Here is a 19628-nt window from a genome sequence, read left to right on the forward strand (position 1 = left end):
TGCCCCGCTGTTTTACCTTTATTTTTTCCGGCATTCCCTATCACTTAGTCTTTGGAATGTTCGGAAAAGATAAAAGTAATTTGATGTAATTTGTTGTCATTTTTTTTTTTGAGCAATCACATTGCTTATTGTTTTTATTTGACTGTTTCGATGTAATATGTGATTCCCCCCGCCTCCCTCTGCAGCACAACCGTCGACCGGCGTCTCCCGATGCTACTCCTCTAGCGAAAACCGTCTCCAGGTTGCGTCCATATCCTACACACACACACACATACACACACACACACACACGCATGCATACACACCTACACATACACACGCATACATACACACATCTACACACACACACACACACTCATGCATGCACACAGACACAAACACACGCGCATACATACACACACGCCGACATACACCCATACTCGTGATTGCGAAAAACAATTTGAATTCAAGATGTCAAAATTCAATTATTATTATTATTATTTTATTATTTTTTTCAGGAAGTGAACAACATGAGAACGAAAACTGGTCATTTGTGGGGACATGATTGGGTAACTGTTCCTCTGGTTTACACTCAGGTACGCATTCAAAATCAGTACGTGATGCACTAGTGTAAAATGGCTCTATGTACAAAAAAGAAATACAGTCGGACCTCCATATATCGAACTTCCACATATCGAAATTTTCTATATATCGAAATCCCAGCAAATTTCTATGTTCATTACGTAGAAAAATTGTTTCTATATATCGAAAAAATCTCTATACATCGATTTTTTTTTTCGAGATATTCGTAGATTTTTCTTTTCCTCTTTAGAATGCCTTATGAAAAATGAACGTTGGGGGAGAACATTATGTTCACTAAAGGTTGCTACGAAACTCATAAGGAATCTAGGGTTGAGGGGTGTGTAGATAGGTCGTTGTTTCGTTACGGAGTTCTTAAATTCCCTCAAGTTTATTTCAAATCTTAGTTGTAACCAGTAACATTGTAAAATCAGTTTCAAATCATCTCTTTTGTCTGTTGATTATCGTTCCTAGTCGTTTTAGCTGCAGTAAAAATCATTCAAGTTAAGTAGATTAATTTTTTACTTTTCTCTCGATTTGTCAAAACGAAAATCCCCTTATGTTGCGGATCAAGTTGAATTGCCGAAGAGTGAAGATGTATGAAGGCGCAAACATGTAATTTCTGTTATTTTTTTAATGATTAACTTTCATTTGATCCGATGCTCGTATAAATTAGAAATTAGGTTTCATACACGAAAATTAGCTTTAATTTTTAGGTGATTTTCAGGATAAAATAAGATTATTTCTATGTATCGAAATTTCAATATATCGAATTTTTTTCCGGCAATTTGCTACTTTGATATATGGAGGTCCGACTGTACATTTTATAAATGAAAATACGCTTTTTTTTAGTTGTCTAAGAGCATTGTTTCACATACGAACCATGTTTACAATTTGACAAAAATATTTTTCTTTTCCAGGTGGTCACCCTTCTTACACATTTGTACTTTTGCACTTGCTTGGTCGGAAGGCAATTTTTAGATCCAGAACAGGGTTACAAGGGGCATGACATCGACCTCTTTTTTCCCGTGTACACATTTCTACAGTTTTTCTTCTTTTTGGGATGGCTGAAGGTGAGTAGAGTTTTTCACCAATTACATCTCAGTGGTCGTCAGTTATCCTCCCTACAATTCCTGTCCTTTAATTTTATGAAAGTAAACAAAAAAGTTGACACATTTTCGTACTTCGTTTTCAAAATTGCTAAGTCATACAAACTGTTTTATAAAAAATATTGGACAATATTTTTGCATTGTAAATGAATAAGAAAGAAAAAAATAATTACTGATTTTGAAAAATCCTTCCCAGAAAATATTCTGCCTCTCCTCTGATTACAAACATTGCAAGCGCATTGACTTTATGCTGTGTCAACCAAAAAAGGCTATTCTGAAAAGACACTTTAATAGTTGGGGTATGCTATTCACAAAATAATAAGCACTATTATCCTGGAAATAATAGAGGGACAAGAGCTTCGACGCTTTTTTCCACAACAGTACGCCAATTTACAGTACATTATACTGACGAACGATTAACGAACGTAAATGAGTTGTCTGTAAAATAGTTTTTATTCAACCAAACCTGGAAAATTAAAAAAAAAAAATCTAGTTACTTTAATGAGTCATGATTGGCAACATTCTCTGAACCAATATCTTGACATGTTTGCCTTACAGGTGGCAGAACAGTTGATCAACCCCTTCGGTGAAGACGACGACGATTTCGAAATTAACTGGTTCATAGACAGAAATATCCAGGTAAGAGCAAGTTTTGAAGGAATCTGAGATTTATAAGACGAAGTGGTCTTGCATTAGATCAGAGATTTCTGTTAGAAACATTAAATGATTGATTTTCTGCCTGAATTGTCACATTATCTTTGAGAGCAATTGTAAAAGCTGCTACTGTGAGTTAGATTAACAGCCTTCACAATTGCTATTGAAGCAAACCCGCTAGGATTTCCAATTCCGAAATCCCGATCCCGAATCCCGCTAAAGGGATTGATTCCGTGGGATTTTTTTCTCAATCCCGCATTTTTTTTTTTTTCATGCTAGCGTTTTCCAGCTTTTGCCGCTCATAAAACGACTATTTTCACAAGCAGCATCTAGGTTTGAGTTACCTTCCTCGTATATCTGCAAGAATAGAGAAAGAAAAACTCTGTGTCTTATATAATCAACGGTGGATTTATCATTTAAGAGCAAAATAAAAATAGAGTATGTTTCTTGAGAATGAATTGGTTACCGTATTCTCATTTAAAATTTCAGTTTTCATACGTTCAGCAATGGGGGTGTTTCCTTCAGTCAAAAGTACTACTTTTAGTCGCTGAAATTGATAGAATAAGTAAACTAGTATGTTGTGGCCATCACGAAACTTTCTTCTATATCTTTCTTGTGAATTCTGATCAATCCCTATGCTTGAAAAGAATGCAATATTCCCAGCAAAAAAAAAAAACTTGACGACCGTCCGAATTCCTGAATTCCCGCAAAAGCAAAGCAAAGAACGACTTGAAAGTTATTTTAAAAGCCTTGCTTGAATTAATTAGATGTTTTATTTGTTAACAAACATAAAATGGCAACAGTTATTAATTTTAAATCATTGCGATAACATTTCCGATTATCTCCCGAAAATTAAAATCACGTGAAATAAGCAGACGAAAATATTGTAATTTATCTTTCTTATTGTTGCATTTATAAAGCTATTTTTATTAACACAAAAAAAAAAAAATCAGACCCCCATGGAGCGATTGGCGCCAAAATTGAAACAACGCCTATTTACAAATAGATTCACATTTATTCCAAATTTCATCCAGAACGTAGCATTACTTCTTGAGAAATGGCACTCACAATGAAAAAAAAAGAACATTCGATTGCCCACTAAGGTCTACTTGCCGATAAATTTTTCTTTCATTCCGTTCATTATTTCTTGAGATACAGCAGTCACAATTGACGACAAAAAACGTTCTATAGCTCAACCCCCGTTTGAGTTATTGCCACCAAAATTGAATCAGCACCTGTTCCTGTTAATGGCAACATATGGTCCAAATTTTGTTTGATTCCGCCAGTTACTTCCTGAGGAATAGCAAGCACGCGTAACTCAAAAAACGTCCCATTGCTCCACCCCCCTTGGAGGAATTCGCGCCAAAAACCAATGGGCACAAGTTCACATAGGGGCACATATGTGTACCAAATTTCGTTCGATTTCGTGCGGTAGTTTTTGCTGTAGAGCGGCCACAAAAAACTGGTCACACACAGACGTGACACACACACATACACACATACATACATACACACACACAGACAGACAGACATTTTCCAAAAATAGTCGAAATGGACTCAGCACACCTCAAAACGTTCGAATCCGTCAAAATTCGAAATTCGAAAATTTGCACGAATCCAATACTTTCTTCTATATATTAGATATAGAAGAAAGTAAAAATAACATGGACCCAGAAAATACTTTCATTTGCACAACAGTCATTTTTTAATTAACTTTTTAAAATGTCCGATTTTGAAAACAAGGCGTGGTCTTGATGACGTCACAAATGATGCAATTTGGCGCATCTTTTTACCACGTTTCCACGTTATGATAATCAAGAAGCGAATTAAAGTTGCGCTCTATGCTTGCTATCAACCCTATTGTTGCCAATACACGCGAGTAAAGATGCGAATTAAATAATTTTCTCCGTGAATGGCAACAATAAATGGCATTTCATCATTTGTGATGTCACACGACAGAAACGTAAACAATAAAAGCCCTCCGATATAAGTAATTTTTAAAAAATATTAAACTTGAACAAATTATTTAAAAAATGGTCAGATCTTATATTTTTAAGCATGCTCTTTCAGAAAAAAATACTTTTAGAATTTTGGAAACGACCCCATTGAAAAAATGCTTAATATTTAGAAACATTTTCGAAAACCATCCCTAAAATTTAAAATCCACTAAATTACGCTTTAGAAAAAACAGAGAAAGTGCATTACAGGCTCGAAAACTCGCTGGAGTAGCCTGAATGCAATGTTGGAGCATTTCAGGACTGCACTCAAAACCTTTAACTTACAGAAAGTGCACACTCTTATGCCCCAAAGAAGAAAGCAATGTAAAACCTGACATATGTTCGGCGCGACATTGAAAAGGGCGACAGAAACTTGTACGAAACACAGGATGACTCGAACGACAGTGAAGTAAGTTAAGCTGTTTGAACGTCTTTTTAAAGTGAAAGGTAAAATTAGCAAAGTTATAAAAAACTTTTACCGAGACAGCGACTTCGTGAAACGGTGAAATCAAGCAGTATTCACCTCTTGCTATAATGAATGAAATTCACTGATACAATGGTCAGCGTTAATGATGCATGTTGAATTGAATACAGCAAGACATATATCCAATCGAAATCGTTATTATCCAAAAGTTGCAGTTCTTGAGCAACAACCAAGCATAAGAAAGGAAAAATCTAGCTTAGAAGCTGAGGAAGTTAATGGGGATCTTTTTCTAAATGTCTACAATTATTTAATTTCAATAAAACCAAAACTGCAGTGGAGCCACAGCACGTGTTTTTATCAAGTACATTATTTTTAGAGCAAAAAACCTTTACCATTCCATACTAGCAGCACACTTTTGCTTACCAAACAATAATTGCTAATTGGGATTCGACATTGTAGTGCTCTACAATTGCTGTACGGAATTCAGGATGACTACTAATTCAAGTAATTAATTCAAGTCATTAAATTCGTATTAGAAAAATGACATAAACATTATATAACTTAAATGAAGTACTTAGCTGCTAATTCTTTAGAAATTAGTAAATACAAAAATATTCCAAGAAATTATTAAATAATTTACACAATAATACTTCAAAGTACGACTATAGACCATATATATTTGTTGCTTAAATTCAATCAATTTCTTAGTGCAAATAGCTTCTATAATACTGATTGTAATATCTCACACGAAGTTCATAATCTAATTCCAAATTTGCTCCGCAGGTGAGTTACCTTATCGTAGACGACATGTACGGAAAACTGGCGAAGATAGAGAAAGACCAACATTTCGGCAGAGGGTCTGTAGAGCTGCCCTACACCGAAGCAGCTCTTTCCTACAAGGCTCACAACTACAAGGGCTCCACTATGGATATGGTGTAAGTAGATTTTTCTCAGCAAATTACACTGCACAGCAAAATTTGAAACATTTTTCTGTCCTTTAGGTAGTTAAAAATGTGTGATTCTGTATAAAAACCACAAGGCTGTGATAAAACCATCAATCTGCATTGAAGCTATGTGACTATATTGATTCATCAATTAAAATTAGGATGGTCCATTACAACCCTTTTCTTCGAGAGTATCTTCGCAAATTCATACAAATTGGTTGCAGAGAAGTGTAAGAGAGGCTTGATCATGAAAAACAACGAGCTGATGTGTGCATCACATGACTTCCTTTTACTCCAATTTAATGTCATTTCCCCATTATTGGCAATTTTAATGTGATTCAATTGTTTACTCTCTAAATATCACCAACAGTGGCCATATTGACACCAAATTAAAAAACATCGCAAAATTTGTCGCGAAGTTAGCGATAAAACTTGGCGACCAAAAGACTGGCGATATATTGCCAAGTGTCCGACAAATTATAACACCACTTGAGTTTACATCGAAATTAATAATGATTCCCCCAAAAAGGGGCAAACGACCCCCTTAGGAACATCCGAATGCAACCAAAAGGGAAGGTGCACAACTAGGCCCCACTGGGAGTCTACGTACCAAATTTCAACTTTCTAGGGCCTACCGTTTTTGAGTTATGCGAGATACATACACACATACGCATATACATACAGACGTCCCGAGAAAATTCGTTGTAATTAACTCGGGGGTTGTCAAAAGGGATATTTCGGGTGTCTGTACGTTCCTAGGCATATATCCACGTGTGGTCTTGTCGGGAAAAAACTCAACATTCATTCGGGGGTGAGCAAAATGGAAATTAAGGCCAATTTTTGAGTGAAAATTTTTTCACGAATGCAATACTTCCTTTTTTGTAAAAGGAAGTAAAAACACTTTAAATATTTTCACCCCAATTTTGTTGCGAACCGAAGCAAAAAAAAAAAAAGTTTTATACAATTATGTTTTCTAATATTGGCAATTTTAGTGTGATTCAATGATTAACTCTTTAAATATCGCCTATAGTGGCCAAATTGAAACCTAATTAAAAAATAAAAATAAAAAAAAAACGCCAAATTTGTCCCCAAGTTGGCAACATAACTTGGTGACCAAAAACTTGGCGATATTTCGCCAAATGTTTGCTAAATTATAACACCACTTGAGTTTGCATTGAAAGTAACAATGATTCGATGTTTGAAAAGGAAAACGAACTCTAAAACTGTTCCCTAAAAACAGTACGCGACACAAAATCACCTATAAACTTGTTATTTTGGTGGTCCTAGTGCAAAAACGTACGAAAAATTACATCACACCACTCATAGATGCATGAACAGTTATGGAAACAGCAACAGAACGTAATTGCGGTTGTTATCAGATAAGACTCTGCGTTGCCAGGAAGAGGAAACTCAAGTAAAACGGGAAATTTTGCGGAGAAATAGTGTATAGTTCTTTGATTATTCTGGAAAAACATAATTAGGCTTTTAGAAAGGATCTAGAGTTTATTATTTAATCGGAATAATCGATTTTCCTGTTTTTCGCTCCATGAGTGTAATCAATGGGGTTGTTTCCTTCAGTCAAAAGTAGCACTTTTAGTCACTGAAATTGATAGAATAAGCAAAATAAAATAACATGGACCCAGAAAATTATTTCATTTTCCCAACAGTTATTTCTGAATTAATTTTCTAAAATGTCCGCTTTTGCAAACAGGGCGTGGTCTTGATGACGTCACAAATGATGCTCTTTGGCGCAGTTTGTACCGCGTTTCCACGTTATGATAATCAAGCAGCGAATTACAATAGCGCTCTACTCTTGCTATCAACCGCGAATTAAACATTTTGCTCTGTGAATGGCAATACTGAATGCCATTCCATCATTTGTTATGCAATCGGCAGAAGCGTAATTAATGAGAGGGCACCTATTCAAGTCATTTTTTAAAAATATTAAACTTAAACAAATTATTTAAAAAATGGTTAGGTCCTATGTTTTTAAGCATGTTCTTTCAGAAAACAATACTTTTAAAATTTTGGAAACGACCCCATTTCACTCCTCTGTTCTTGAAATCTCCTCACCTCAAATCCCAACGGTATCTGTCAACCACCTAACACGTGGATTACACAAGGCAACAGTCATTTTGGTGCACGGATATTTGGAGCTGATTTAGTACAAATTTGGCACACTGAGTACAAATATCACATCAGTTTTTGCACAGGAGCTCAAATTTCCAAGGTATTGAGCTTGAAATATATGTGGTATAGGTTTAAGTTACACCCATAAATCAAATAAAAAACGAAGCATGGAATCTTTATTCCTACTGTATGATACAAATAAATCAGAGCTACCGGACTAATAAGGCTGTTGATCAAGGATCCCTGACTTTTAAGGGCCCCCGAAAAGATTAAAATCGTAATAGTCGATTATTTAAGAAAATGAAAGAAAATCAAGGTATTCTCCTTTATTTGTTTACAATTTTTTAGGTGTACAAGTGTAGGATGCACTGCCTATCAACAACAAGTACACTGAATGAGTGGTTCAACACCTCAACACCCCTGAAACTACGTACCTGATCCTCCATTAATGTTTATGTTTTTTTAGGTTTGACTGCGGAGGTCCCTCCATAAATGTTTGTTTAGGGTTAGACTCTATATTAATCGAGCCCTGAAAATATTATATACGGATATCCAACTCATCACACGAAGCGAATATATGCGAAGCAAGAACTTACAAGTTGACCTGAATTCGTTAAAACATTGTTGCTAATCTTGCCAGATATTTACTTCATGTAGTGAATTTTCCTGAGCGTAACTGAACAGCAGACTGACAATAGGGCAAATATGCTGGAAGCAAACATTGTTTTAGAAGCCTATACTAGCTTCAGAAAGGCGCAAAATGGTGTTAAAACTGCCTATTTTGGATAAAACAGCCGTACTTATCTGAAAAAGTAGAGCTGCTAGAGAAAAACTAATTTCATATTTCGATTCAGAGCCCCAAACATACCTAAAATCAGTTTTCATACTCTGGGCACCAAAGAAAAAACATTTTTTTGTTCCCCTGTGTTATTTTTCTATAAGCATGCAAAGCGTCTAACGTTTGAAGACAAACATCTCAAGCGTAACACTTTAGAAAAGATTGGAAGCCATTTGCCAGCCTCGAACACATTGTTTAGCAGTTGATACGTCTAGAAAATACGGTGCACGAAAAGACACGGAGACACTACGCACGCTGTCGTGACTTTGGAAAGATAAAGCGCGTCTCGAAATGCGGAATATAAAGTTAATGCTCCCTTTGCATAAACAAAGAATATTTGTTTGTATGAACTGAGCAGACATGCTGAAGCAGTAGTTTAGTATCTAACTTTGTATTTAATTACTAGGGGTACCCGCACGGCTTTGGCCGTAATAGAAAATTAAGAAATCTTTTGGTTCACCTGTATATTTACAAATAATGTATGGTGAATTTTCTCACCAATTGGCTTGTGCCCATGTTACGGTTCCACGTTATGATGATTTCGTAATTTACTCGTTCATCTTATGATAATTGTGTCTTAAAATTGGAATAGAAAAAGAACTACATCGAATTTTCGAAAAATCGCTTCGAGGTGCACACCCCCAATATACAAACTAATTCTGTGCCAAATTTCATGAAAATCGACCGAACGGTCTAGGCGCTATGCACTTCACAGAGATCCTGACAGACAGACTTTCAGCTTTATTATTAGTAACTAGTGATACCCGCACGGCTTTGCCCGTAATAGAAAAATCAAAAGGTCTTTTGGTTCGCCTGTACATTTATTTACAAATAATGTATGGTGAATTTTCTCGCCAGTTGGCTTGTACCCATCTTACGGTTCCACGTTATGATAATTTCGTATCTCGCCAATTGGCTTGTGCCCATGTTACAGTTCCACGTTATGATAATTTCGTAATTTACTCGTCCGTCTTATGGTAATTTTTTTCTTAAAATTGGAATAGAAAAACAACCACATCGAATTTTCGAAAAATCGCTTCGAGGTGCACACCCCCATGCTACAAACTAATTCTGTGCCAAATATCATGAAAATCGGCCGAACGGTCTAGGCGCTGTGCGCGTCACAGAGATCCTGACAGACAGAGAGACTTTCAACTTTATTATTAGTAAAGATAAGTATAAAGGGATTGCAAAATGTGAATTTCAATTTTGAGTGTTATAGCCGGCTGGTGGCGTGATGGTAAGGCGCTGACCTTCTTCGCTTTGGACCCAGGTTCTGATCTAAGATGACCAGTCGGTGGACTTTCGAGTTGCAGAAAATAATCAGCTCCCATGTCGTATGATTGTGCGGCACGTGAAAGAACCTTTGGGCATTCGTTTGGTTTTGAATTCCCTCGGCAAAATTAAATTCCTAGTGCAGTTTCGCATCAAAGAGAGCCCAAGCGCCTCCATCTGGTGGAAACTGGGCGTCAAAAACTACTTGTGTCATGCATCAGCGCCTTAATGGTGTCACATGAAAGACTGATGCCTCGTCGGGGAGTGCACTAGGTCTGGTAAAGGCCTAATGGCTTCTTACACAGCCCCATTGGAAACGTGAAAATATATATAATGTAACGGATCCGGCGCGACTTCCAACTTTCTTGAAAGGACGACACAGTTCTTGATTAAAAACACAGAGAATTTATTTACACTATGTACAGGAAAGATCGTCAACAACTGCTAAATTAATCATCAGCAATTAAGCAAATATCACACCACACCGTAAACTCAACGGTTACACACGTATTTACTTCCAAATACGAAAAACAACACAGCGAAATGCCTCGCAATAAACAGAGCTAATACACTCTCAGTTCGAATTCTCAATCGAAACTCGTTTTTTATCCAGCGTAACGGCTTATATACACACTGAAAAGACAGCTCTCAACTATTCCAGAAAATGCTACACCGTTCTACACTTTCATTGATAAAATCAGTGAATGAAATAAGGAAAAAAGAATAGGGGTTCGTATACTTCGGCCGAATGTAAAGGGGCAGTATATTCATTACGGGGAACTATTTACAGGTTACGTTACTACAATAATTACTATTTACAGAATTTGTAACAATATATATATATATATATATATATATATATATATATATATATATATATATATATATATATATATATAATATATATATATATATATATATATATATATATATATATATATATATATATATATAATATATATATATATATATAATATATTAATTTGAATTTTTGGCATCTTGAATTCAAATTATGTTTTTCGCAATCAGGAGCGTGTGTGTGTATGAATGCTCATGTGTGTTTGTGTAGACTCATGTGTGTGGGTACGTGTGTGTGTATGTATGCAAGTGTGTGCGTGTTGTGTATGCAGTGCTGTGTGTGTAGGCGTTCGTGTGTGTATGTAGGCATATGTGTTTGTGTCTATGTGCAGGCATGAGTGTGTGTATGTGTGTAGGCATGAGTGTGTGTTTGTGTCTGTGCGCAGGCATGAGTTTGCGTATGTGTGTGTAGGATATGGACGCAACCTGGAGACGGTTTTCGCGAGAGGAGCAGCATCGTGAGGCCGGTCGACGCGACGGTGGTGCTGGCAGAGGGTGCTGGTGGGAAAATAAAATCATAGGAATTCAAAACAGTCAAGTGAAAACAGTAAGCAATCGTGATTGCTCAAAAAAACACAATGAGTGTTATACAGCCGTGGTAAAAGAAGGGATCGCAACACCGCGAATACCGGTTATGGACGACCTGTTTTGCAATTTCGTAACGCCGATATTGGCAAAGCCATTATTACCATTATTTTTGGTATGAACTACAAAGAATAAATACTTTTTAAAATAAGAGTTTTCAATTTCACTTCTTAGATAACCACTATTTTAAATCTGCATTTCTTTTTCGATGAAATGGTACCAAAATCAATCTATTGGTGTAAAACTTTTGGCTTCTAAAACACGATTTAGTAGAATATCAATGAAGGGGAAATTCAAGAGGAACTTACTGAAGATGATGTTAATATAGGAAAACAGTCGATGTTTCATTTCATTTCCCATATGATAAAGTAGAATATACTTACAATTTAGTTGGGCTTGAAATATTCGATATTTTTGAGCAATCACGATTGCTTATTGTTCTCATTTGACTGTTTTTGGCGTGCTATCATTTTATTTTCCCACCGCCACCCTCCGCAGCATCACCGTCGACCAGGTCCTCACGATGCTGCTCCTATAGAGAAAGCCGTCTCCAGGTTGCATCCATGTCCTACACACACGCGCATACATACACAACTACACACATACACGCACACACACACACATACACACAACTACCCACATATTCATGCCTGCACATAGAAACAAACACATATGCCTACACACACATTCACATACCCCCCCCCCCACACACACACATTCATATACACAAGTACCCACACACTTATGCCAGCACACAGACACAAACACACATGCCTACACACACATACACATACCCCCTACACACAAACACACATACCCCTTACACACAAACACACGCGTCTACACACACACACTCGTGATTGCGAAAAACATAATTTGAATTCAAGATGTCAAAATTCAAATTAATTTTGTTTGTTTTTGTTTTAGTCAAGTGATCTATTGATAACTGCGAGGCGGTTTGAAGGGATCATATCAACTTAAAACGGTTTTTGAGTTATTTAGTCTTTTTTTTTTCGTAGCAGCATTTAACAAAAGCGAAATTTGAAATTCGACTTCCACGTCTTCCCTCCGTTGTCAGATGCCTCTACTAGATCTAATATTTCTGAAACATCTGAGGTGGTATGGTTTTCTTCACAATGCTTGAATTCTTCAAAACGAAAGTCTATGTCTGAAAAATAATCAGCATTCCTTTTGTCTTCTCGATTAGAATTCCCATCCAGAGCTGATGGGAACCCATATTTCGTGAAACAGTGTGCAATGCAGTTCTGAATTGCAGTTTTGATAGCACAGGATATAAAATGCAGAGCCTCTAACACTTACATCTTTTTTTTCACTATGTCTTTTTTAGTGCGTCGAACAGAAAGAATTAATGAAAAGTGGTTTTAATCATGTTTCTGGTTTCAAAATAAGGCTAATGAGTAATTTCTTATAGAAAAATGAGCAAAACTAAATTGGCATTTTTTGGAAGTTAAAATTTTTAAAATGGGAATGCAGTGAAGAGATAAACGTTATACACGGGAAGAAATATCTCTAAAAGCATTGCAGAAATTCGGGACTAACGACAGAAAATGTTAAAAACGGAAAAACGTTAAATGTGGAAGATATGGAAGAACATTGTTACATCGGGGAGTTCTACCGTATTAGTGATTTCGAATAAAAGAACTTTTTTCTTCCCCAGCGTTTCTCCAAAGGAACAAGCCATCATATTCACTACACCGGACCGAGAGTGTTCCCGTCAACCTCCGACACATTTTCAGAACTTCGTCAGACGGTACTGCTGTTGCTGTGCGCCTCCCCTCAACAAGTAAGTCAGAGGAATAGAAAATGTATGACTTTCGAAATTTTGGATCCCATTTATTGTTTGTTTGTTTGAAAAGGGATCTGTTCTTAGATATGATTCATTTGAATCTGTTTTTATTTTTATTTTATTAAATTTAATAATCAATTTTCGCGTAGAGTAAATGTGGTTGACGGATTTTTGTTTTCCCAGCAAAAAAATAATAAACCATGTTAATACTGCCGTGGGCAATTATACGGCAATATCTGCAGAAATGAGTTTTCAACATATTTAAAGAAATGTGGATTGAACTCAATACTAATGATGGGGAAATGTTGGAATGAGACTTCTTTTTTTTTTCAGCGGAAACCAAATAAGTAAACTTGTACTTTAAAGCTAACTTACAATAAATGACAAAAGTGCAAAAATATGAAAAATAAAAATTTGCCCTTTACCTGCAGACAGCAGAATAGTTCACTTAGCTAGTTTTAATCTAAAAAACAAATTTTTTTTGAAGTATTTTTGAAAGAATTTGCACTAAATTTACATAATTTTATCAATAATAAACAATTTGTTCCACGGACAACGTCCCCCCCCCCCCAACTACAGCACTGGGTATCTCTATGCACCAGTTTTTGTGAAAATCTTTGCGCAGCCCCTTTTTCAGAGCATCAGCTCTAAAAACGGTAACACTTGTTTCCATTAAGGTACACATGTATGTCAATTTATGGTTGGCACTAAATTCAGACCTGTCCATAGATCCGAATTCTTAAAAAAAAAAGCAAAGATATTCCATATTCTCTTTACATACGTGATTCTTCCCTCGTAGTATTCACTAAAGTCCTAGATCGTAGCTTAAGTAGCGACACGTCCGCCATCTTGGGGCTAAACCATGCTTTCTTCCATGTCTGCTACGGCTACTTCACCATAGCAGACTTAAGAGAAAGCATGGTTTAGCCCCAAAATGGCGGACGTGCTGCTACTTAAGCTACGATTCAGGGCTTTAGTATTCACCAGGGCTGCGGAGTCAAAGGGAAAATGGTCGTGCCCGGCTCCGACTCAGACTCCAGGAATTGTAGAGTCTTCGACTCCGACTTCTTCACCCCAAAATCAGTTCGACTCCGACATCTTCACCCCAAAATCAGTCCGACTCCTCAGCCCTGGTATTCACTACTATGGAGAAGAAGTGAGGGGGGTCGTTTCCAGAAGCTGCATCAAAGAGGGGGGGGGGTCATAAGGATCATGACCTCCTCTAAACCATCGACAACGAAATCCGTCCTCATTGAGTTCAGACACGTTATGAATAAAAGCGTGTTAATAAAATGGAAACGATTTCAGTAGTCTCTTTTTACGATTCATTAATTATTTTTAAAAAGAAAAATTTGAAATATTACTTCTTTACATTGATTATGAAATGAACTTTTAAGCCCTATTAAGATACTTATTCCAAGCCCATTTGGTGCCTTATTTTGACTCCCAAGCAGTTTCAGAAATTCGTGGTAACCCAAAACCGCAGGTTCTTTCATGGGTATGAATCCCTCCCTCTCCTTAAATTGGTCGTCAGCAGGTACAGTAAAACCTGTAAAGTTGACCACCTTTGTTAGTTGACCACCTGTCTATGTTGACCGCTTTTGTCAGGAACGGAATTAGTATATGTATGTATAATGAAGGAAAACCTCTGTAACTTGACCACCTTTCTATCTTGACCACCTGTCTATCTTGACCACTAATGTACCCCAAATTTGGTTTGGAGTATTGTAAAAAACCCTTTGTAAGTTGACCACTTGGTTTATTTTTTAAAACTTAATGAAGCAAATTATTTTATTTTATTATTATTTTTTTTATATCTTTCCAAGAATATTTTTGATGACAAAGTAGGCTAAAGTAGTTTTGAAAGTAGATCATCATAGTTATAAATGTATTAAATGTATATGAAAAAAAAAAAAATTAGTGAAAATTTTGTTATTTTTGATTAGCTATGAATTTTTAGGAGCTATTAATATCAAAACACTTTTTATTAACAATGTTTTTTTTTTTTTGATCAATTTACTGAAATTTTAAATTAACATGACACATTATACGTTATTCTGAGAAAATAACATCTAAAAATATTTGAATAACATTTTAAATTATTGTTTCAAAGTAATGTTAAACAATGAAAGTGAGTTGAACGGAAACTGTGTCAATTAGTCAAAAAATGAATACAAGGCACAAGAAAGGACAAAAAAAAAATCATTACCCCCTTTATAAGTTGACCACCTGTACAAGTTGACCACCGTACTACACCGCAAGTGGTCAACTTACACAGGTTTCACTGTATTGGTTTATCAGGTCGACCTTTGGTCGTTTCCTGATAAAATTTGAATAACTGTTAGTTGATACTAAATTTATACTCTTTTTCAGACCACTTGGCGAGAGTTATGGCGTTCGAGAACCTTTCAACTTCGAGCAATATGACGCCAAGCGGAAAGCCTCCAACTACTCAATCTTTGGTGAAACATATTTTAATATAATAAATAGGTAAGAAGAAAAAAAACTTGTTCTACTGCATAAACTAAATCCGAGACCCTTTGCAAAAACTTTCTAATCATGTGGAAGTGAAATATATATGTGCATTTGTCCGAATTTCGTTCGCCCTTGGCGAAGAAATCTTAGAACAAGCGTGAACAATGTTTAACATAAAACTACAATTCTTAGCGTGCGAGACAGTGTTGTTTAGGGACTTAACACATTTTACTTGCGCTTTTCCGGACTAAGAGGCACGGAAATTCAGTTATTTATCGTTAACCCTGAAGACACGAGTGCAGCATGGATATGATTTCTTTTATCTTTCTGAAATCAGTTGTGAGAGCCATTTTATTTTCGTCAGCATTTCGTCTGAATTCATCGTGTTAAGACTGATCTGTGTGCGAGTAGACGTGGTACTTATTTTTGATCTCATAAAGTCTCGTAAAAAGATACCACGATCAAGGAACGCACTTAAATCAAATGCAGAAGATTTATATCAAATTTAGGGTTTCCAAGTTAATTTATTGCACATTAATTGCATTTCGTGCCGAATCAAAACGACTTCGAGCATGTTGTTGCGTGTTTAAGTTGTTTAGTATATTACATTTGTGTACCAAGTTTTATGTTTCCAGGTCTTACCGCTTTCTGGAGAAGCGCGCTATACATAATCATCTCATTTCATCTTAAGCATAGATAATTTTCCAGCTAAGCACTTATATCCATTCCAAAATGCTTGATATATGAGGCGTTCAAAGCTAAAGTGGATCAAGTTTACGACTGACTTGGTTCACTTTAGCACTGAAACAGCTCAGAGTGCTTTGTGTTGAGAGATCAAAAGTGCTTTGTGTTGTATTTGCGTTCTGAGCTAAAGTGATTCATCTCTGTCATGGACTTATCCCTGTTAGTTTTGAACGCTTCAAACGATTTTCGTTTTGTTTTTAGTGGCAAAAGCTTTTATTATGCTTGACTAGCATTCCCGTACCCAGCATTGCTCGGGTAATGGAATTAGCAAGGGTTAACAGTGTTTGGGGCACCTAGTTTCGAAAATCCCCTGTAATAATTACTTATTACCTATATTTTTTTCTAATTTTTGGAGGATCCCGGAGCCCCTGGACTCCTTATGTATATGCCCTTGTACTTAACTGATCTTTTACTGTTATTAACGATCCTTTTAAAGTATTGATTATCTTTGCAAACACAGGCCATCCACATTTTATTGTTATACCTATGTTTAAGCAAGAACTTCTTTGTATAACACATTTTTAGATTGTTTTTTTTCTTCTGGTGCTAAAATTATTAAGCTGCTTGATGAACAGACTTTGGAGCAAGTTACATAAAATTGGTCGTGTGAAAAAAAAAGTATTCTTTAAATTGATCCCTGCTACTTTTAATGTCTGTCCTTGTGACTTATTAACGGTTATTGCAAAGCAAACTTTTACAGGAAACTGCACTCTTCTAAATTCAAAAGGATAGTCCGCCTATGATGATGTTCTTAAAAACTTCGTTTCTAGTTTTGAAAAAATGAAAGTAAAAGACAGAAACATTATTATTTGACTTGAGCAAAGCCTCGAAGAATCACGTAAGAAATAAAAACAATATAAAATTTAAAATTCGCTATCGACCAAAAGTTGAGATGAAGTACTGAATAATGATTTGAATGGAGGAAAGCCTCTTAAAATAAGGAATTTAAATTTCAATGACAGGTTTTAATTTCACAGAAATTAACGGGTTTTAATTAATTCCTCCCGAACTAATTGGTATTTCGAAAAATCCTTTCTTAGTGGATACTTTCGTAATCATGTGGATATGCCTGCCAAATTTCAAGACTGAGGCTTCAGCCGTATTGACTGTGCGTTGATATATATATATATATATATATATATATATATATATATATATATATATATATATATATATGTTATCTCAGGACATTGATTTTTATATATTAAGATTTATGATGCATGACTTATTTTGCTGTTTTTCCTCAAAGGGGCAAAAGGGAAAGCCAGTGTTCTGAGCTGAGCCTGCAGCATGCAAGTGAAACAACGGCATTGACGACGCCAAACAACGCTTCTATCCGCAGACACAGACCTTCCATAGCTATCACGCCAGCACTCACCAGGTAACTGAAGAAAAATGAGCAGATGTGTGCATCACATAACTTCCTTTTACTCCAAATTAATGTCATTTCCCCATTATTTGCAATTTTAATGTGATTCAATAGTTTACTCTCTAAATATCACTAATAGTGGCCAAATTAAAACCAGATTTTAAAAAAATCGCCAAATTTGTCGCCAAGTTAGCGACAAAACTTGGCGACCAAAAGATTGGCGATATATTGCCAAGTGTCCGCCAAATTATAACACCACTTGAGTTTACATCGAAATTAGCAATGATTTCCTCCCAAAAAGGGGAAAAAGACCCCTTTAGAAACACCCAAATGCAACCAAAGGGGGAGGTGCACAACGAGATTCCACTAGGAGTCTACGTACCAAATTTCAACTTTCTAGGATTCCGTTCTTGAGTTATGCGACATACATACGCACATTCGTACATACAGACGTCACGAGAAAACTCGTTGTAACAAACTCGGAAATCGTCAAAATGGTTATTTCGCGTGTCTAAACGTTCTAAGGCACTTATCCACGTGTGGTCGAGTCGAAAAAAAAAAACTCAACATTCATTTGGGGGTGAGCAAAATGGATATAGGGAACAAATTTTTAACTTTTTTTTTGTGTTGCATGAGATTTTTTGATACAACTTAAGTACTACTTTCGCAGTATTAATTTCAAATCTAAAATTCACTTCTTTCTTATTTCTAAAGCAACTGTTCAAAGCGAGTTTGAGAATATAATCAGTAGCAACAGTTTTGAAAATTCAATCTAACAGAAAGGTTTATCCTTCATTATTCCTATGGTTTGGTAGGAAAACTAAGAGCTTTAAGTTAATCATGCAAAAATTGCAGCTATTTAAAGAACGTTATCCATAAAATAAATTCGAGATACATCTCCCATCCTAATATATTCCACTCACAATTCGACCTTCTCCATCTTGGAGAATTCTTCGAAAGGGCAATTGATTTTTACTTCCTTTTACAAAAAAGGAAGTATTGCATTCGCGAAAAAAAATTTCCTCAAAAATCGTCCTTAATTTCCATTTTTCTCACCCCCGAATGAATACTGAGTTTTTTTTCCGACCCGACCACACTTGGACATATGCCTAGAAACGTACAGACACCTGAAATACCCATTTTGACGACATTCGAGTTAATTACAACGAATTTTCTCTTGACGTCTGTATACGTATGTGTGTATGTGTGTATGTATCTCGCATAACTCAAAAACGGTATGTTCTAGAAAGTTGAAATTTGGTACGTAGATTCCTAGTGAGGTCTAGTTGTGCACCTTCTCTTTTGTTTACATTCAGATGCTCCCAAGGGGGTCTTTTACTACTTTTTGGGAGGAAATCATTGTTAATATCGATGTAAACTCAAGTGGTATTATAATTTGTCGGACACTTGGCGATATATCGCCATTCTTTTGGTCGCCAAGTTTTCTCGCCATATTAACGACAAATTTGGCGACTTTTTTATTCAATTTGACTTTAATTTGGCCACTGTTGGTGATATTTAGAGAGTAAACAATTGAATCACATTAAAATTGCCAATAATATGGAAATGACATTAAATTGGAGTAAAAGGAAGTCATGTGATGCACACATCAGCTCGTTTGGACACAACAACAAGTTTCTTTGATGTCCATTATTCCTTCCTTGGACTTAGCAACTTTGCTTCCCACGTTGTGTCTTTTGCCTATGGTCTCCTTTTATCTACGTATGTGTATAATTATCTTAATTAATCCTTCATCAACTTGATCATACAGGGAAACAAAATGACTAAATCAAGCTAGGATATCTGAAATATACTGTAGCTTTTTGACCAAAACTAACTGCAGATTTTAAATCATCATACC

At 35.9% G+C, this 19628-nt stretch overlaps 1 protein-coding gene across 1 annotated transcript in view; it reads left to right on the forward strand.

Annotated features, from left to right (window-relative positions):
• LOC129232620 (bestrophin-2-like) overlaps positions 1-19628 on the forward strand; it is a 93343-nt gene that overhangs the window by 65862 nt on the left and 7853 nt on the right. The window contains exons 6-12 of the mRNA XM_054866751.1: positions 498-575; positions 1479-1631; positions 2226-2306; positions 5526-5677; positions 13051-13176; positions 15553-15669; positions 17648-17779. Of these exons, the coding sequence (XP_054722726.1) occupies positions 498-575; positions 1479-1631; positions 2226-2306; positions 5526-5677; positions 13051-13176; positions 15553-15669; positions 17648-17779 (839 nt within the window). The remainder of the gene's footprint in view (positions 1-497; positions 576-1478; positions 1632-2225; positions 2307-5525; positions 5678-13050; positions 13177-15552; positions 15670-17647; positions 17780-19628) is intronic.

The sequence above is a fragment of the Uloborus diversus genome, unplaced genomic scaffold, assembly GCF_026930045.1.
Source record: "Uloborus diversus isolate 005 unplaced genomic scaffold, Udiv.v.3.1 scaffold_13, whole genome shotgun sequence".
Lineage (NCBI taxonomy): Eukaryota > Metazoa > Arthropoda > Arachnida > Araneae > Uloboridae > Uloborus > Uloborus diversus.